This window comes from Phalangium opilio, unplaced genomic scaffold, assembly GCF_054372755.1.
Source record: "Phalangium opilio isolate 3A_F unplaced genomic scaffold, DU_Popi_V2 ptg000011l_1, whole genome shotgun sequence".
NCBI classification, from domain to species: domain Eukaryota; kingdom Metazoa; phylum Arthropoda; class Arachnida; order Opiliones; family Phalangiidae; genus Phalangium; species Phalangium opilio.
Window position 1 is genome coordinate 1485943 of NW_028324147.1, and position 20291 is coordinate 1506233.

General features: G+C 37.6%; 1 protein-coding gene across 4 annotated transcripts in view; it reads right to left on the reverse strand.

Moving 5' to 3' along the window:
* Positions 1-20291, reverse strand: part of pico (ras-associated and pleckstrin homology domains-containing protein pico) — a 126485-nt gene that overhangs the window by 91660 nt on the left and 14534 nt on the right. The window contains exons 1-2 of one of the 4 annotated variants that reach the window (XM_089857735.1): positions 19323-19485; positions 5486-5636 (exon numbers count right to left, since the gene is read on the reverse strand). In XM_089857735.1, the coding sequence (XP_089713861.1) occupies positions 5486-5636; positions 19323-19423 (252 nt within the window). In that variant the 5' untranslated portion in view covers positions 19424-19485. Of the gene's footprint in view, positions 1-5485; positions 5637-19322; positions 19486-20291 lie in introns of those variants that run through there. The other 3 variants (XM_089857736.1, XM_089857739.1, XM_089857738.1) reach the window with 3 other exon arrangements.

The following is a 20291-nucleotide window of genomic DNA, read 5'->3' on the forward strand; positions in this document are numbered from 1 at the left end:
CCCTTTTTCCGCCAGAGACCGTGTTGATTTTGTATTCGGACAACCGCTCCTGTCTGTAGAGATGGTAGCTCTTTGCCTTTGCGCCGCTGTTTTTTCCTCTTGGGTGGTGTGAATACTCGTTCTTTGCTTTCGAACTCAGGTAATCGGGTTCGAAGTGATCTTCTCATAAGGAGTTCGGCCGGAGATCTTCCATGTTCTAACGGCGTATTCCTGTAGCTAAGGAGGGCTAATTGAAAGTCTTCGTTGGAGTCCAAGCTTTTTTCCAGTAAGCGCTTCACGATTTGCACGCCTTTTTCTGCCAGCCCATTCGACTGTGGATATCGTGGGCTCGACGTCGTGCTGACGAAGTCGTATTCTTCCGCGAAATCCTTGAATTCTTGCGCGCTGAACGGCATGTTGTCTGATAGTACTTCCCGTGGAATCCCGTGACGGCCAAAGGTTCGCTTTAAGCTGGTTACTACGGCTTTAGCTGATGTGGATGGCAACGTCTCTACTTCTACGTAGTTTGAGTACGCGTCTATTACCACCAGAAAATCTTTCCCTGCGTTATGAAAGATGTCTGTGGCGACACGATCCCAAGGTTTAACCGGCGCCGTCCTGATAAGGTATGGTTCTTGCCGCTGTGTGTACTGATACGTGTTGCACGTGGGACATTGTTTGCATAGGCTTTCTATCTGGTTGTTCATATCAGGCCAATAGATGCACTGCCGAGCCCTTCGCCGACATTTTTCGATGCCCAAGTGCCCGTCGTGGACTACTTTGAGCATGTGACTTCTTAATGATTTTGGAACCACAATTCTGGACCCTTTGAGTACCAGGCCATTCGCTTCCGTGAGCTCCGATTTCACACTTGCGTAACCGGCTGCTTCTAGGCCCTTTTGTTCCCAGCCGCTCCGTATCTGTCGTATAACTTCTTGAAGTTCCTCATCTTTAGCCGTTTCATCTCTCAGCCGCCCCATCATGGTTTGAGTCACCGGCAATGATTGGACTATTGCGTTTACGTGGATTTCGACTTCCTTCTGAGTGTCTTCGTCTTCTGCTGTTGCTGCTGGCAGACTAGATCGGGATAGTGCGTCGGCCAGTACGAGACACTTCCCTGGAGTGAAGATGATTTTGAACTGATACTTCATTAACTTTAGGAACAGCCTCTGCAGACGTGGTGGTACCTCGGCCAGCACTCTGTTGGCCATCGCCAGCAGCGGTTTATGGTCTGTCTCCAGAATCAGCTCCTTGCCATATATGTAGTTGTGGAATCTTTGGCATCCGAATACGAGTCCCAAGCTCTCTTTTTCTATTTGAGCATACCGTGTTTCCGCTTGGCTTAAGGTTCGTGAGGCGTACGCAACCGGCCACCAATCCTGTCCATGCAGCTGCATTAGAACAGCGCCTAGTCCATCTTTTGACGCGTCCGTGGATATTTTCGTGGGCTTCTCCGGGTCATAGAATTTCAATACCGGATGGTTTGTTAGGACCCTCTTGATCTGATCCCATTCTTGGTGGTGTTCTGGTAAGATCTGCTGGTCGTCGACGTTCTTGTTCTTTAGACTTCGTAGATGCGTGGTGTGTGCCGAAAGATGTGGTATGTATTTCCCCACGAAGTTCACTACGCCCAGAGCTCGCTGAACCTCGATCTTTGATGTCGGGGTGGGCATATTTAGAATTGCTTCGATTTTCTTGGGGTCTGGCTTGACCCCGCTTCGGGAGATGATTTCTCCCATATAGACTACTTCAGCTGCCTTGAAGACGCATTTCTTCAAGTTTAGTGTCGCTTTGGCTTCTTTGAGTTTTCTCAGCGCTCGCCTGAGACATTTATCATGCTCCGCTCCTGTCTTCCCCCATACTATAACGTCATCATGAAGCGGTCTTGCGTTTGGTATGTCGTCAAAGATTTGGCTGAAGTGTTTGAAGAATACCTCCGGTGCGGACGCGATTCCGAACGGAAGCCGCTCGAAACAATACCTTCCGAATGGCGTGTTGAATGTAGTTAGCAGCTGGCTCTCTGTATCGAGCGGGATTTGGTAGAAGCCCGACGCTGCATCGAGTTTTGTGAAATACTTGGCACCGGCTAGTTCGGCTTCGATTTCTTCTCTCGTCGGCAATTGATAGTGTTCTCGCTGAATGTTTTCGTTTAGCGACTTAGGGTCCAAACACAGGCGTAGCGATCCGTCCTTCTTTTCACGTATGACCAGAGGACTAACCCACGGCGTTGGCTCGTTGACTTTGCGAATTATTCGCTGTTTTTCCAGTCTAATCAGTTCGGTTCGTAGTTTTCCTCGCAGCGAGTATGGAATTCGCCGGGGTGGGACAATCCTTGGAACTGCGTCGTCCTTCAACTGAATTCGGCATGACGTTTGCAAGCATCCAATGCCTTTGAATACCTCCGGGAACTCCTGCGTGATTGTTTTGCGGAACCCCTCATTGCTGTCCGGGGCCTTTCCCGTCTCCGGCTTGCTAACGTCTTCTACCACCTCGTAGATTAGTCTTACAAGTCCAAGGTCCACACAGGTCTCCCGACCTAGTATGGGTCTTTCCCCCTGTTCTACCAGGACCATCTCCGTGATGATCGTCCTGGACTTGACTTGAGCTTGGACGCTAATCTCACCGAAAGTTTTGATTTTGCTTCCTCCATATGCGTTGAGCCCGACTGTTCTGCGCGGCCGGGGTTTCGGTGACATGCCCTCGAGATAATTTAGCGGCAAGAGATTGGCTTGAGCGCCCGTGTCCAATTTGCACGGCACCGAAACTCCATTGATGAGTATGGGTACTATCCAATCCTTCCGGTCTCTCCGTGGTGCCTCAACCATATCGATTATAAAGTCATCTTCACTCTCCGATGCCTGTTGTATCTCATCGACTTGTGCTTCTGGACAAGCCACCGCAAAGTGATTCCGTCCCCTGCAGTTTCGACAACTCTTCCCATATGCCGGACACTTAGTTCGCTCATGGGCCTTGTGACAGAACCGGCAGTCTTGTACGAGTATGGGACGACTGTGTCTGTCCTGGTCGTAGCGACTGGTCTTGGTCGTGGACGATTGATGTCGGTATCCTTTCGTCGGTGGTCGCTCTTTGTGACTAGGCTTGTGACCGTATCGTGTGATTGCATCGACGTTCTCCTCCTTGGGTGCTACGGTTCCATCGGACCAGCTTCGCATCTGCTGCGCCATTGTTTCTGTCGCCTGACATACTTGAACCGCCCAAGTGAGTGTGAGGTTTTCCTCTGCCAGCAATGTCCGTCTCACTTTCTGATCAGTGATACCGTATACTACTTGATCCCGGATGAGAGATTCTTCTAAATCCCCGAAATTACAGGATTTGACCTTGAGTCTCAAGTCGCCGACGAACTGGGTGATGCCTTCGCCCGGCTTTTGCATCCGACTGCGAAAGATGAACCGCTCGTAGGTCTCATTTTTTTTTGGAGTGCAGTACGTTTCGAACTTCGCTAGCGTGTTCGTATAAGTCTTCGGATCGTTACCATCCTCCCCTGAGAATGTGAATGTGTTAAAAACGTCGATGGCTTCCTGACCGGCGATGTGCAGGAACAGGGAGAGTTTCTGTGCGTCGCGACGGCCGTCCCCGGAGGCTGTTGCAGCTTCGAACAACTCAAACCGTTGTCGAAAGTCCCGCCACGACTTGTCGGCGTTCCCAGTGAACGAGAGTTCCGGTGGAGCTTTCAGTCCGTCCATAGGTGAGCGAAAGCGAAGGCGTAACGTGACGGCGAGGATCCGTGCTCTATTCTGACACCATGTATTGTTTCCCTATATGGTACTGTGAAGCTAGTTCTAACTTAGCAAAGACTTAGGTTGTAGTTAGATAAAACTCATGTTTATTAGTCCGCAGCCCAGACAACTCTGCTAGATGTTTATTACATTAGTCATAAAGAGACCTCGCATGATTATACGATAGGTCAAAGTGTACAAAGATAAGATTAATATTAATTGTGTTTTTTAACATAGTGGTTGGCTAAAAATAATGAAGATGCTTTTTAACTATCAATACAGAAGCCCTTACTTATTTCCGCAACGTCCCCAATAAGCCTTTCAAGGAGAGAAGAAGAGAAGACCTTTATCGTTTCCTTAAAGACAGATACCATTACAAAGCTCGCAGTGCAAAACGACTTCCACCTCAACAGTAAAAAAAACTACGAAATAAAACCATAAGAATATGTTCCATAAGTTACTGGTTAGTGAGAGCTTGTCGTAAAAGCGACTCCTACAACGTGTTACACCTTATCTCCATGTCTAAAACGTAGTATCTGTACTATCATCCATGGAACAACAACGAAGTCCTCCCAGGATCCTAGGTGTTTCGGTACCAAAACGTCTACGAGCCCCCCTGTGTCTTAAAAATAGAAAAGTACTGTAGTTCGTGAGAACTAGCTTCTATTTTTAAATGGCGCTAACAATCCCAGCTAGGCTACCAAAGGTAGTGACGTGCGATAGGTATTCTGGGAGGCTTTCATTGGCGTACATATGGCCCATCAACTCAATCTCACTTCTCTCTCAGATCTTTGGATAATTATAAACTTATGATCAGATGAAAAGGATCTTCTTTGAGTATTTCCCGTCAAATTAAGTAAAAGCAACAATATATACATTGAAGGAACTGTACCTTTGTAAACATTACATATCATTAAGGTAAAAAAAAACAACCAAGAACATCTCAAAGTAATAAATGTAAAAAGAAAAAAAAAAATCTTCCTTCAAGACTTCATTAAAAAGTTGTTTTATGATATAACGTTATTTTTTACGGTGAGTTTGTACTGAAGAGGAAGTAATATAAGGACAGTAAAATAACTTCTCTGAACTTTGACTGTAGTATCAACCAACCTTGGAATTTTACAATTCTTTTTATATATACTTTGCTGTTTAGGTTTAATGGTTTTCAAGGCATTGATTTAGCCAAGGCTTAGGTTCCAAGGAGGAGTGGGATGAACTTATCGTCGTAACACACCGCCCCCCTTTTTATGATAAAACTAAAGGATCGCCCCCTGGAGGAGAGAATACTTTAAAAGCTCTCTGAATTGATGATCCAAAACCGGAGCAACGCCAAACATCAGGATTTTTACAAGCAAAGATTTTTCGTGAAAACATGTTTAATAACGAACCGTATTAATCTTACCTAAGACAAATCAACGCCCACGCCTTTCTGTTCATTACTGTAGTTAACGCGAACGGATTTGGGTTAAAAACCCTTTCTACAGGATGGAAAAATTCGCCATACAAAAATGGCTCTTTTACTTTGCAGGGAAATATATCAAAGAACATGATGCAAATAGTTCTGGCCAAGGCCTAAGATCCCAGCTCACGTTTGCATTAAAATAATGAATTCTTTGGGTTTAAAGGATAATTTTGGCGCGAAATTTTACACTCCCCACCCATTTCTCACGTGCGTTGTTGAAAATAATGGCGCTAGGGTTAAATTTTGACCCTTTTAACGTTACGTTATACCCGCCACCAAGATGAAAGAACAAAAATATGGTACTTACAAGTTTGAGGTTTTCTAGTTCGCCTATCCAAGTGGTCAGTAGTTTCTCAGGGTCATTTGGGTCATCATCTTCTTCCTCCTCTTCCGGGTCACTGTCTGGTTCGGCTTCGCTCGTACTGCTGTATGTGCTATCCCCGCAATCAAACGCAGCCCTAATACGAAAAATAAAATAGCAAAGGCTTAGAAACATTACTTCACCCAACCAAAACCGATGTTTTCTGTATTAAATACTAAATTATGCTAAATTATATTAGTACCATCTTGTAGAGCGGGAAAAAAATATATAATTCCACCTAACAACATCGTTAATAACAGCGATATAAACTTAAAACATTGGATTAATTAGAAGCTGCAATCAGACCGCTACATTTTGAATTCTAAGCCTAATTATCAAGGTCAAAGGATAGACTTCATAGCGCGCGCGAATTCTACGGATTTCGAAGAAATTGTTGACTAATATTATATTTTTATTCAAATTTTAAATAGTAATTCATCCTAATTAAGTTTTTAATAAAAATAAATATCTTTTAAGAATGGTAAATATTTCAAAAATAAATCAGAATGCAAAATAGGAGAATGCATTTTCGTTTTTATTTCTCAAGACATTTTGGTATAGTTTATTATAACCAATGAAGCATAAACTCATAATATTATGTAAATTTAACATACAAGATGGAAGGAGGGGGGGGGTATAGCGTGTGGGCGTTTCTCCTTAACCACCAAAAGTAGTTAGTTACAAGCTAGGAAGGACCCTTATAACTCTAGTTAGAAAAACCGCAGCTTTCTATTCAATTCCAGCGTTTCTAAGACGCGATCCCAAAAACGGTAAAACATACATACAGCATCCAAACTTTCTTTACATTTCCAGGCATTTATTCAAAACACAAACAGAAAGATAGATACGGTACAGGTTAATTCTGTTTTACGGAAATAAGGCAGGCAGAGCGTATACAATCTAAGTTCTCTCTCTCTCGCTCTCTGGAAAATAAAGTTTTCAGAATAAACAGGCTCTTATCACGAGAACGCGTTTGCGTTTCACTCGCTCCCATCCATAGTCTGTAAGTACCTTGGTTTATCCTGGTAATTCTATTGAAAATGGTGCAAAAATTTGGGGGATAACCAAGCCGCTTAACGCGTACGTATGCCTAACAAGGCAGAAAAAGATTCTGAAAAGCAGGAGGATGTAGGCATACATAGAGAGCTAGAGAAAGATGAATAATTTTGGGAAAAGGGACTCTGACGGAAAAATGAATTTTAGCCAAAATGAAAAAGGGAAACTGTTCCTCTCTCTTCTCCTTCTCATCCTTTCCGTGTTAGGATTGCGGGAAAATTTATTATCCTAAGGGTTTTTGGGAAGATATTTCTTATCGTGTGGGCTAAGCCCTTCGCTATACACCGATATGTCTCAAGTTAAAACGTTAAAGTGAGGATGAAATGATTTTTAGAGGAAATATAAAAGATCTTTGAATTTAAATCGCGTGTGATTTCATCATCACCTAACTGAAATTTAAAAAACAACTAATTCGTCTGCTAATACTTTATCTTACTCCTTCATTGGCCAACTGGTCAATTATTACCTAAAATCAGAGGCTTTAGTGCGAGTTGCACTTTCATCAGCTAGTATAGTCACTTTATTTGGCATAAAAGCTTCCTCGATACTAACAAAATCAAGACAGAGAGTAGAGACACCCCGCGGCTAGTTTTGTCACTAAATACAATTAGTGTATTCTCTTTTCTTCTATCTCTTATATACATTACATACATAGCATCCCCGTGTCCTAATTCCATTCAACCATACCGTACCGGAAACGGAAGAAAGGATGCTGGAGGAATAGGAGAAAAAAGAAGCTCAAGATCGGAAGAAAGAGTATAGAGATAAGCGAGAGACCAAGATAAGTCCCAAACCTCAGCTTAGAGTCGATTTAATGTCACGTGCTTTGTGATTACATTAATATTAGTTAAGCCTAGTTTGAATTTTGAAATTTCACGCGCTTTAATGCGAGTCACGTGGACGCTCTTATTATTATCAAGCTAATAATCCAGAAAACTTCACGCGCCTCTTGGGGGTAAATGATAGCTTACGGCTTACTGACAACTGAAAGTGACTGAATAAACTAATTCCTTTGTTATTGACAAAAGTATTAGGCCCGAGTCGTCCCCGTGAAAAATATATAGGATTATAGTAGCCGAGGAAAGCCAAGCTTCGGGGATGAAAACAAAGTCCCGGGGAGTCAATATTTGGCCCAAAAATCAGAGAAAGAAAAAATGAGGAAAGGAGGAGCCGGGGATGTGATGGAAGAGGATAAAGATGAAGATGAAAGTTAGAGGAAGAAATGTATCCTTTGCGCGAAAAGGGCGTCAAAAGAATTTCGCCAGCTGTTTCTTTTATTAGACCGAGTATATAAGAATGCAGGTATAGGAGGAACTAGGGCGTCAGCAGACCTTAAGCAATCTCTTCAACGCCAGACGAAGCGTGAAAGATGATAAGTTAATCAATATTATATTGTCTAGCAGAGTTATAACTTTGTAATAACACCTATTTCAGGGTTGCATGCACATTTTGACTTTTCAGATTCAATTTCTCTGACCAGTGGGCAGTGCACCCCTGTTACGTTATAGCTCGAGCGCCGCCCCATCTGCATTGAGTAGTAGTGGTGTTACAGTGGGGCAGGGGAAAGATTTCACCACTTTTTCAATTCAACTGTAAAATTTCCTTTCTGGGATGTCACAATTTCATTGTAAACTCGTTGCAACATCAAACTGGCAACTTAAAGGAATAGCGACGTGATTTAAAAATAATCTCAAATCTAAAGAAAATCTTACTTTTTTGAGAGTTTAAACTCTTCTGATTCCAAAAATATGCTTGAAAAATATTTAATTATGAGGGAAAACACAGAAAAAGCACTTTGAAAACTTGAAATTTGGGGGACAAAGGCAAATTTGCGGAGAACATTTTTGGCGGGTTTTTCTCCTTGATACGTCACTCATGGCATCTCGCGGAAAAGCCAAGCGCGAGACTCCCGAGTCTACTAATGCGGCGCTCGCGCGAATCTAAATAAATTAGGCTTAAACGCGGCGCAGCGACACTAACAGGCGCATCACGTGAGCGACATCTAGAGTGAAAATTTCTCCTTACTACGTCATCAAACGAAAGAGAATCTCAACTAGGCCTTTTCCAAACACAAAACTTTGATTGCAATTTAATAAATTGCTACGAAACCAAATAAAAAAGTAAACATATCATAATAAACTAGATTTTTCAAGGATTTTTTTCGCATTTTAAGTTTGAGGATGACGAAAATTATGTCACTAACACTTTAACTAAGGAGGACGAAACTTAACTTCTTAAAAGGTAAAGAAGGCAAGCGACTATTGTCCGCGCGTTCATGCTGAGAAGAGGAATTTCCCTGGCTTGCAAAAGCAGGAAGCTAATCTAGGGGAGGAAGTTAAAAGCTAGCTATATATATAGTCCGGCACACATCTCTGTGGATGGACATCAGAGAAGCGGCAGGTGAAATGGAAGATGCCTCGGGAGAAAGAAAGATCCGCTCTTATTCCTTCCTCCCAAAGAAGATGGAAGAGGACATTCTAGCTAGGAGAAAGTCCGTCACTCGTGATTATCAGTCGAGAAAGAAAGAAAGAAGGAAAGCCGGAGGGCGTTTTTCGAAAAAGTCAACTTCCTTACCTAAGAAAAAGCATTCTTCACGCCACTAAGTTTCTTTCTCTCTACAGTACTTATATATATATATGGTGTCCTCTAAAATTTCAAAAGTCCAGTTCACATTATTATCCACGAGAGCGTCTGCTAGCTCTTCTTGAGTGCAAATTCAGCATTTCAAAATTGATTGATTTCATCCCTGACTTTGAAAGGTTTTCCCTGACTGTTTAAAGTAATTTTCCCTGAACAATACTTCCACTTTTATTTGTAGAAAAATCATAATGTTTAGGGTTCAAAAATGTTAAATAAAATTAAATTAACTTTTAAATATATTACTTCGTTTTAACAGTATTGTAGGAAAATTTACTTTTAATATTAATATGAATATTAAATTTTTTAAATTCCCTGACTTTTCCAGGTATTACAGGTACCAGAACTGTGTTAACCCTGACCGATGATTTAATTGTTATTTCACTTAATAACTTAATTTATTCTAACCCCCAAAGAATAAAAAATAACCAGAAAATTAAACAGGCTGAAATATATCACCACTGATTTAAACATTTATGCCAACACGTATAAATTATACTTCACGCTTATTATAACATTGTTTCAAATACAATAATAACGAGGTATCGACGTTAATTAGTTATAATTATAGGCGTTATATTATTATGACCAAATCAAAAAATGGAGAGATAATTCTTTCAACCTTGGAGACAAAATTTCTCATATAATTATTATATATATTTCTTTAGTAATCCCAAGGTTAATGTTAACTTATATTATAATACATGCATAAAATAGGGAGTATTAAATTAAGAGTATATGGAAATAGGACCATAAAGGGAGAGCTCTCCTAAGAAGTAATTTATCCATACTTCTATAAAAAATAGTTCATAACAACACAAAAGGAACCAGCAGAAAGTCCATAGCAGTCCAAATGCGAATACACCCAAAATTGAGGTCAACGATACCTTTAAGCGAGTATACAACAGACCCACAAAAATTCCTTAAAAAGGACTTTAGTCTATAAAAAAAGGAAAAGAATTCGACCATTGTTGAGTGCTGTATTAAATTCCATCCCCCCCCCCATCTCGGCCAAATGCCCCTTAACCTAAGAGTATTTTTAAAGGGAGAGTGTATGCTATGAAAATATTTAATACACGTATGCACTTTCACGTAGTCAAGTTTAAAATTCATAATAACTTAAATTAACTAATTAAAATTGAAAATCAAGTAAAAGACAATTGCTTCTTATGGGTGTTTCAGAGAGTTCTGTCAGGCATTAACTTAAGGGAGGATGTTCTTTGGGAAATTTTGAGTGAAAAATGTTCTGTGACATTTTTCCCACATTAAATTAATTATTGTCTTTCAATTTCTTAATTAAATTTAAGTGGTCAACTGGTCATCCGTAAAACAGTCCAAACGGTGACCGTTAGGGTAAAATGTCACAAAACATTTTAGACTCAAATCTCCCAAGCAACACTATAATTCTAATAAGAGAAATTTCAACTTTATAATATAATGAAGGATAAACCCAGGGATCAACAATATTTTAAACTACGTTTAATAGACATTGTCTGTAGCCTTTAATATCAGTATCACTTCATCCTTGAAAAAAAAGAGACGATGAAGGATGATGATAGGAAGATCTCTTTAATCTATTTTCTTTGTAATACGGAAGAGGCATAGAGATTATTTTTCAAAGTAAGATTTTACTAAAGGATAAAGCCTAAACTTGATTATAAGAACAGCTTCTATATAAATATATAAGCCTTTGACTTAAGTAGCGACTAAAGGCGAGAGACGGAAGGATCTCTTTTTCTTTTTGGTGAAAAGAAATCAAGCTAATGTAATCGACGTGGCTCTCCATTAAGGAAGAACTTCGCTTGTCCGGAAAATGGTGAAAGGAAGCTAGCTGAAGTTGCAAAGGCTTAGGGGCCCCCACTGCACCGTGCTTTGGCGCCTTTTATTAGGCAATTTATAGACTTAATATAAACTCAATCATTCCCTCAAAGTAAATAACCTCTGAACAAAATAAACAGCTCGTCGAGTCTTATTTGGGAAATAACTGAAGCATTTATTTATTTATTTTTGTGGAAAAGAAATTTGATTAAAATGGTTCAATTAGTTGGAAAAATATTTAAAATTTAAACCATGATTGACATTAATTTTTTAGTGAACTTCTTGTTTATTTTTCTTTACGATATAGCAGACGACGTATTAAAAAACAATTTCAATAAATTCAAATTTTCTAACTATTTTTAATTTTAGTTTTTAATTAATGGATCCAATTGCTAAAGGTTACGAAATAACTCACTACTCTAATTCCCATAGCGTATCAAAGGGGTCAAGAGGTCACCGTATAACCCTTTACCCTAATTCCCATAGCCTAAATAGTAAATAATTTTAGAAAAGCAAAACTATGATATTAATATTTAAAAATATATATTTATCAGAGCTCTATTTCCTCAAACAAACTCCAAAATTCATTAGAGAGAAATTAAAAACACGTAGGCATCAAAACAATCAACAAACAAAACAATGGGGGAACGAAGAGACGGGAGATACTAATTAAAACTTTTCGCGAGCACAAACAAAACATTCGCGTTTCAAAAACACCGCGGAGAATGACATCGCAATAATCTACAACCATGTCGGGACTCGGGAGTACTAACCTTACACTCTCTTCATTAGCGAATCTACGCATAAATAGAGTCAGAGGCGGTACCCTTTTAGAGTTCATGATGAAACGAGTTAGGCTTAACTAGAGCTACACACAAAGGGGCCTCTAGTATACGGGGTCACGACCTCCCCCTGTCATCGGAGCGCCCCTTTGTTCGCGTAAACAAAATCAAATGAACTCTTATTTTAGTTTGTATAAACAGGCAGATATCCGACAAAAGAAAAATACAAGAAACTAGAGAGAAAATTAAGTTACTAGAGAATGAATGAATGAAGGATCGATAAACCCTTTCAACCCTAGAATACCTTAGGTTCATAGGTTATAATGTGAATATTTATCAAATGAAGTAATTCCATCCTATTTCAAACCATATTTTAGAGGCTAAATGTCGTTAAAACGTTTGAAAACATAAGTACGGCAAAGGGATAGAATATTTCTACTAAAATCCAGTGGTTTTTCCCCTACCTATCCCTACTATTAAATCAGCTATGATTTACAATGACCTTGAAAATATTAAGAACATAAAGAATATGGAATAATTTATTTCGAAGTTAATTTAATAAACTAATTAAGCTTTAAGTACGAAAGGATATCCACAATAAGCCTTGGCTTTTATTATTTTTTTTTTACAGAAAAAACACCATCTACGACACACACATCAGGTTATGACCTTTTATAATAATGTATATAGACTAGTAATTCCTACGGACGAGAGATTTGGGAATTCTAGATTCCCATCTCCCGTGCAGCTCTGTTGTTTGATGTTTGTTATACAACATTACGGAATAATGTCTGCCCAATTCTTTTAATGCACTATATATACATTGTAATTTATCTAAGCCTTACCAATTATTCTCGGAAGGTAAAATGAGTGGGAATGTTTGCAGTTCCGATAAAGTGTAACCAGGAATAAATACAGTTACTAGGAACCATTATGTACCAACCATTTTAAACTCAAAGAATCTAGGCGGAATTTAAGGGAGGAGCTAGACTAATCATGATTATATGGCGAATTACCTCGCGAATAATCTACGCCTAGGAACTCGCGTCACCGCCAACCAATGAAATCACAGTATTATTAATAGGCGTGACGGATAGTAAGTTCTCAAGGCCGGCCCACAAAAAAGGCGCATAGAAATTAACATGGAAGGAATATTGGGTCGCAATAATTCCTAGCACCAGTATGCATTCCTGGAATAATCCATACAGGAGAAAGTTCGCGAGGTATAGGGATAACAAAACGCCTCCTCTCTTATTTTCTGACATATTAAAGACATACCTCGATTTGTACACGTTAAACCATATATTTATCGTGTGTGTATATATGGACCGCGCCCAATATCATCAAACTGGAATAACCCAGTGCCCACCCAATTTCATTCGAATATAATCATTTAATATCGTAAGTACATACGGCGGTTTTATTTGGATAAATATAATAATTTTATCTTTGGATAAAAATTATATTAATTTACCCTTTATATTCCCTTTAAACACACAGCACAGCAGGGGGGGAATAAATATTACCCAAAATTCTTACCCGGCGATGGAGTTCGTGAGGTTATAATAAACTAAGCAGAGACGAAAACAATAGAGGCGGGATGGGCATACGTAAATATCCAGGAAAAGAGAAAAGGGGGCGTGGCGAACGTGTTGTAGCCTGGCAAAGTGCAATTTATAATTAAAAGATGATACACGAGCTCGGGAATAACAATGGGGAGCTTGGCGTGACCAAGGGGGAAGGGGGAAGAAGAGCCTTTATCGGCGGTCAAGCTCTCTCTAGGCTAGCGTGCTGGTTACTCTAAAAATTCCAATCTATTCTAAATTCTAAATTGATTGTAAATAACAAAGAGAGAGCTATGGGGTCGACTAATTAGAGTGCTCAATTGAGTATATCTTGATCGTTCAATGAATTAGGTTCAATATTACCATGCGTATTTATTTAGGAGTATATTCAAATTCCGCATTTATTAATTACTATGAGTTGTAAAGGGACCCTTGACCTCCCTGTAAATAAGCCAATGGTCATTCAGGGTTCATACAACTTAGTCGAGCGTTTCCTAATTAAATCAATATTCATGATGAAATCGCAAAAATTCACGGAGCCAAGGGTATAGATGAAGTAGAAAGGGCGTTTGAACAAAACAATTGATGGCGAGGCTCAGTTAACTTTCTCCGGATGCGAGACTTGGTTTTAAAAATTACACAAACTAAAAGGGGTAGGTAGCATTGACCCTTATTATTCCACATTGTAATGACTCGTATCGTCCGGTTTCCTTCTCAATATTGTTCGAGCTTTATCGATGGACTATTACGATAACCGTGAAATTTTTAATTCGAATTCCTTTTCCTTACCGATCTTTATCCGCGTATTACTTAATAATTTATCTAGGTTGAAATGTATAGCCATTATATTCAGTACAATACATCACGAATCGAAACTAAAGGGTTAAGATTGGTTAATATTAAATAACTACTCTTTGAGCGCCTTAGAATACTACAATAATTATTTAAAAAACTTCAGGAGCTAAAAGCGTATGTATTCCTTAGAATGTCCCATTTCAAATTAAAAGCAAAAAATAAAATAAATAAAACTATTAATCAACCATAAATTTAGTTTAATCGCAATTTAATCTAATAAGGAAATAAACTTAAAAAGAACTTAAAGGGTATATAATTAAATACTCTTCAAAGTTATATAGGCACCCCTTTTTTCTATAAAAAATAAAAAATAATAAAAATAAAATTTTAAAATTAAATCATAATAATAAAATCTTCAAGTTTAATGATTACTTTTACAGTTCACGCGCACTGAATCGTGACGAAGGTTGAGTTCCAATTCTGAGCGATGCTTCCTCAAGATAATAGCCGATAACCCCTTCTTCTTCTACGTTTATATCTATTGTAAGAAATCAAGGCAAACTACCAGAGAGGGGGGATCTTATAAAATGCGGAAAATTTGTATCGACAAAGAACCATCCGTTAGCGATTTAAAAGTATTTTGAAACCATTAAAATGTCAGAGCGTAAAGGAGTTATCTTTTGGTTTATTAAGGATGAGATATACGTGGTTTTAATAACCAGAAGGTCAGAGGAAGAACGGAGTTTTTAAAGAGATAGTGAGACATCAATACAAGGTTTCCCCAGTGTTGCCAGGCTGTTGATGAGTCAAGAGATTACTAGCAGTCAGTTCAGTTTGAATCAGTACTTGGCTCACAGAGAGCCTGACAACACTGTGCCCCTGAAGTTTAACCTAAGAGAGAGGGGGAGGAATTTTCCGTAGCCCCTTTAGTAACTCTTGTTATCAATAACTTAAGTAAACTGAAAAATATAATAAAACCGATAACGTTTCGACATAAATACTTATAAACCTAACCCTTTGATATTGATAATCAAAAATGTTTTTGAGTTAAAATGAGACGGATGTATTTCATCTTCCCTTTAAATGAACGTATCTGTGCCAGCTATTTCTAAGGAATTTTCAAATGATTCATTCAATTGGTTTTCTCGAGCTGAAAGGATTTCTGAGTAATAAATTTTTGGGCGCGTGCGTTGGCACGACCACGTGACTTCATTGAGCAAAAATCGCGGCAAAAACTATATATCGACCATGGAAATGCCCCTACACGTTTAAGACGACGATTTCCTTACAAAATTCGAAGAAAATTTCCTTTCAGGTTTGGAAAAGGTCCAAAAAATAAAAAACAAAATTTAGGGAATCTATATTAACTCTACCTACCTAAATTTTATTTCCCAATATTTCGAAATCATATGAAACGATGAGTAAAAGTTATTTTAAAATTTATAACGGTTTTAATTGAATGACGCGTGTGAAGTTATTTTGGTTATGGGATTTGGAAAAGAAGTAGGGTATCTTCTCGCCCTAAGCGACAAAACAAAAACCCGCACTAGCAATTACGGCTTTGATAAATATTAATTAGAAGGTTTAAAAGGCCGTGAGATTAACGTCAATCGTGTTCAAGTGTTGTTATTAACAACAATAATAAAAAGAAAACGGTATTAAACCGCCCTCGGCGTTAATAAACACGAAAAATTTGTATTTAAGGAAATTAGGCTTATGTTTTTAAGCCTTGGCTGTCCATTTTTACCTTGGGTAATTTTTTCCCTACCTAATGTTAACTCCACTTAATATATATATTAAGTTAATTTAAACTAGTCTAAGAGTTAACTTTTAAATCGCTTATTTTCGCGATATAAGTAAGTTAATATTAATAAATACCTCTATAATCATTCGCCATAAACGGACGAAATTTAGGCCTACCGACGTCGTCTGCTAATTTAACATTTTAAACGTTTCTCTTATATAACTTTAGGCTTAACAAATCATTCCCCATCGATCAACCAATCGATATTTTCGAAACTGTCAAGAGTTATAATACGATGTTATTAATTGTTTTAGGTAAATACATCTGTTGGGGATTATTCAAAACGTTAAATCATGTAAAGAGAACGTAGACAAACTAAGATTGATTAATGATCAAGGGGCGCCTTCAATTTCACGGAGAATTTCGCCCTCCGTAAACGTAATACACTTCAAGGTTAAATTTTCATATATTTTTTAGCAAGAACTACAATTCAAATTATATTCATAAATTATTATAAATTATGCAAAAAAAATGAAACACCTCGCAATTTTTAAAGTGAAGGTGAACATTGTGAAAAATAAAGAAAATACTCGTATTTGTAATAGCCTAGGTTTAAAAGTGATATGTTCATTCCATAAGTATGATACTTCCTAATGCTAGAGACAGCTCGAGCTAGTTCGAAGGAGAACGACGGAAGCGAGAATTGAAGTACTACACTAGGTGGTTAATTTTGCAGAACTTCCATCTAGTTCCTATTTAGTCTGTGAACTTGACCCTCCCTTTGAAAACTTAACATAGCAGACTCTCGTGTTGTTATCTAACTCTGTAAAGGTTTGCTTTCAACCTGTCTGTCTTCCATTACATTGTTCATCTCAGCGGGTGAATTCTAAACAACACTATAATGGCGATATAGTGAGAGTGGATTCGAGCCTCAAAGTACAATCTATTTGAGACCGACGGATTAGGGCTCGAGATTACGAAGGTAAAGAGGCGATAACACGGACGGCGCGCGCGGATAAAACTACGCGCGTAGGTGTTATTAGTAACACCTCTGTAAAAGTACAATAACAAGTGAACAGGTGTTCCGAAGAAAATGCGGAATAACTAACCATAAAAGGGATACAGGCATCTAAAACCCAAAACATTCATATCGTCAAGCCTAAAAAGCTAAAACATTAGGCTTAACATTTGAAGTTCGTATCTAGCAATCCCCTGAATTCCATTCTCTAGATTTACATATCAAAATTCCCTGACTGTTTCAAGGTTTTCCCTGATTGTATAAAGTCATTTTCCCTGAACAATTTCAATTTCCACAATTATTTGTACGTAGAAATGCCACAAGAATGTTGTCATATCATGCAGCTAAAATTAATTATTGCATTACGTTTTCAGCCTTAATTAACTCTCATTTAACGAAAGTTTAAACCAAATATGAACGTATATATAACGCCGCTAATTAACCTATCCGTAGTAATAAAACTTCCGCCTTAAAAATGTTCCAAGTACATTCCTGAGGCATTTTGTTTTTTAGTAGTAGTTCTTAAATGACATTATTGTTAAGAGGCCAGACCAGGCAGCCACTTTTGTATTTGTAATTTTACAGAAAATTCCATAAGTTTTCGGGCATTTTTAACTCGGTTTTCTCCTTTTCTTTCTAAAATATCACACCCTAATGGCTTTTAAACATAAGCTTTTAGCACGAGGTTTCGAATTTCACGAGATGTAAAGTTTTCATTTATTTTTTTTTTATTTTAAGTTGATTCTATTGTGAATTATAGGAGAGTGTTTTTCTTACAGTGTTTAAAATGGGTTATAATTTGGGTTTGGGTGCGGAACCAATTCAGGGTGATATTATAATTATTAAATTAGCCAATAACCTGCCTCTACAATTTTATAAAAAATGGAGGTACGCGTGAATGTACGGGGTTTGAATCTTTTCGAATAAATTAAGTCTGAAACAATGGAAAAATTTTCTTAGGTATTCTCATTCTTAAATTATTTTTTTTTTGTATGTTATGTATGTAACGTTTTGGTATTTCCCCTCTTCAGAGTAAAGATTTTTTTATCTTTTAATATGTGGTTTTTTGCATTCTTGGAATGGTCAAATTAAAATTTACCCAAAGTTTTCGATAAACTTTTAGGTAATATTAATAATAAATTATTTTATTTAATTCTAATAGAAGCACACTTCTACTATTCTCATACCCTTTAAGCCTCTAAAGGAGTTGATATTTCTAAATTTTATCATTGGTTAAATAATTTCAGTTATTCCATTTAATTTCCATGACTTTTATGGACTTTTTCAAAGTTCACAGACTTTTTTTTCCATGCCTTTCTGACCTTTAACCGTATTTTCAAATACTTTGAAATTAAAAGTGCTTTAAAAGTCTTCGAGACATTTGAAAATCCATCTAACATATTTTAAAACCAAACACTTACATTATATTTTGGAGAAAGGGGGCGGGGCGGTCCTTTGTAAAAAATTAAAGAGTAAAAATTCACCACAGTACCGCCGGCAGAATTTTACAAAAAGAAAAAAAAAAGAACTCAAATTAAGTTTATTCTACGTAATTTCATCTGATTTAAAATTCGTCGCCCCGATTCTTTCCGGGAACCAGCGGCGCCTTTTCTTAAGAGTTCATTTAAAGTACGAGCCCTTAATTACTCGACAAATTTAATAATAAATCACGACAGCCAACTCGAGACGAGAAGAAAAAGAAAACCGTACAAAAGACATTTACAATTTATACTAAGCGATTGTTAGTGTTAAGAAAGGCTTATTTATGCCTTAGTAACACGATGGGGCGTATATGACACGACTATTAAATACTTAATTTTCTTGTAATTTAGACCCCTTGTTTTATATTTTATATAGAGTAATGGCACCTTCCTGCCTTTGACTATATATCGTTCTATGGGAAATTAACATGTAGTGCCACTACTATAGTCTATATTTATAATTACATATAAGAAACGTATTTTTTTGTATTTTCTATTTTTTTTTAAAGATGTTTTTAATTTTTTTTATATCAGGAAAATAATTTGAAATAATTTGATGTTATTACAAAATAATTAATTTCAATTTAGGTTATAATCCAAAATTGAAAACAAATTAATAATTCAATAGACAATGTCGTCATTCATTGCAATTTGTTTCAAAATATATTCCAACAATGGCGGAAATGCATTGTCAAAGCTAGCTAGATACGTACGTACAGTGACGTCACTGACTCAATTATTATAACCACTAACAGCTAGCTATCCCCTAAAGTAGCATTCCAATTAAAACCAACAAGGTGTCATCTACTTTTAGACTTAACTATAAGAGCAAACGACGTTACCCTTAAAACATAAAATAATAATAATAACAATAAAAAGAATCAAACCTTAATTTTTGGAAATTGGCCCTATTGGCATTATCCGAAAGGGAGCGATTGACACCTGGTCGAACCGGTGGTAATCTAGCGTTATCCGACGACTTCACCATCGTTAATTACCGCGGTAATCCACGTAATTACTAATAACCTTAATCACACCACGCGACAAATCTTTTAGCAACCGTATCCAAGAGTAGCAGACGAAACAGTAATTTTTTGAAAACGCGCCTCCAGATTCTGGAATCGAGCTTGAGCTTGAGCTGGCTGGCCTGAGAGAGAGGAACTATACGAAATTCTGATATTCTCCCTTTCATCCCCACCACCACCAATGGAAAGCTCTCGAGTTACTGACGTCACAGTTCCAGTTTGTTAAGGGAAAAGATGACAAAATTGCCTTTTCAAGTTTATATCTTACAAATGAAACCCAGCTGTTTTTAATAAACAATATGAAATGGAACCGTTCAATTCTTTCACAAACAAAGGAAGAAGATAACGGATAATATTTTATCCAAAAATTATTAATTAAAATATTTGTTACCAAGGACAATTAATTGACTTGACAATATTCGTAATACAACTTTGAATTTAATTGTGACTTTTTTACTTAAATTTATTTATCTCGGGAACTGGTTGTCGTAGGCCCGAGTACTTGGTACCGTTGGACAGAGGAGAATGTTGTCTATAACATAGCCAATGTATTTGCTTTAAATGCTAAAATTGAAAGAGTTCTGGCGCCCTAAAGTTGGTCTATGTTCATAATTTTAAAATGTAATTATCTCCGGAATTACTTGACGTATGGGCAAGTACTTGGTGCCGTTAGAAAGAAGACAATGTTATCTATAACGTCCTCAAAGGGTTTCCACTTAGCACTTAAATTACCAGAGTTCTGGGGACCCAAAGTTCGCGATCCCTATATGACCCGAGAGTCGAAAACAAAAAATAAATAAATAAATAAATAAATAAAATTTATTTTACAAT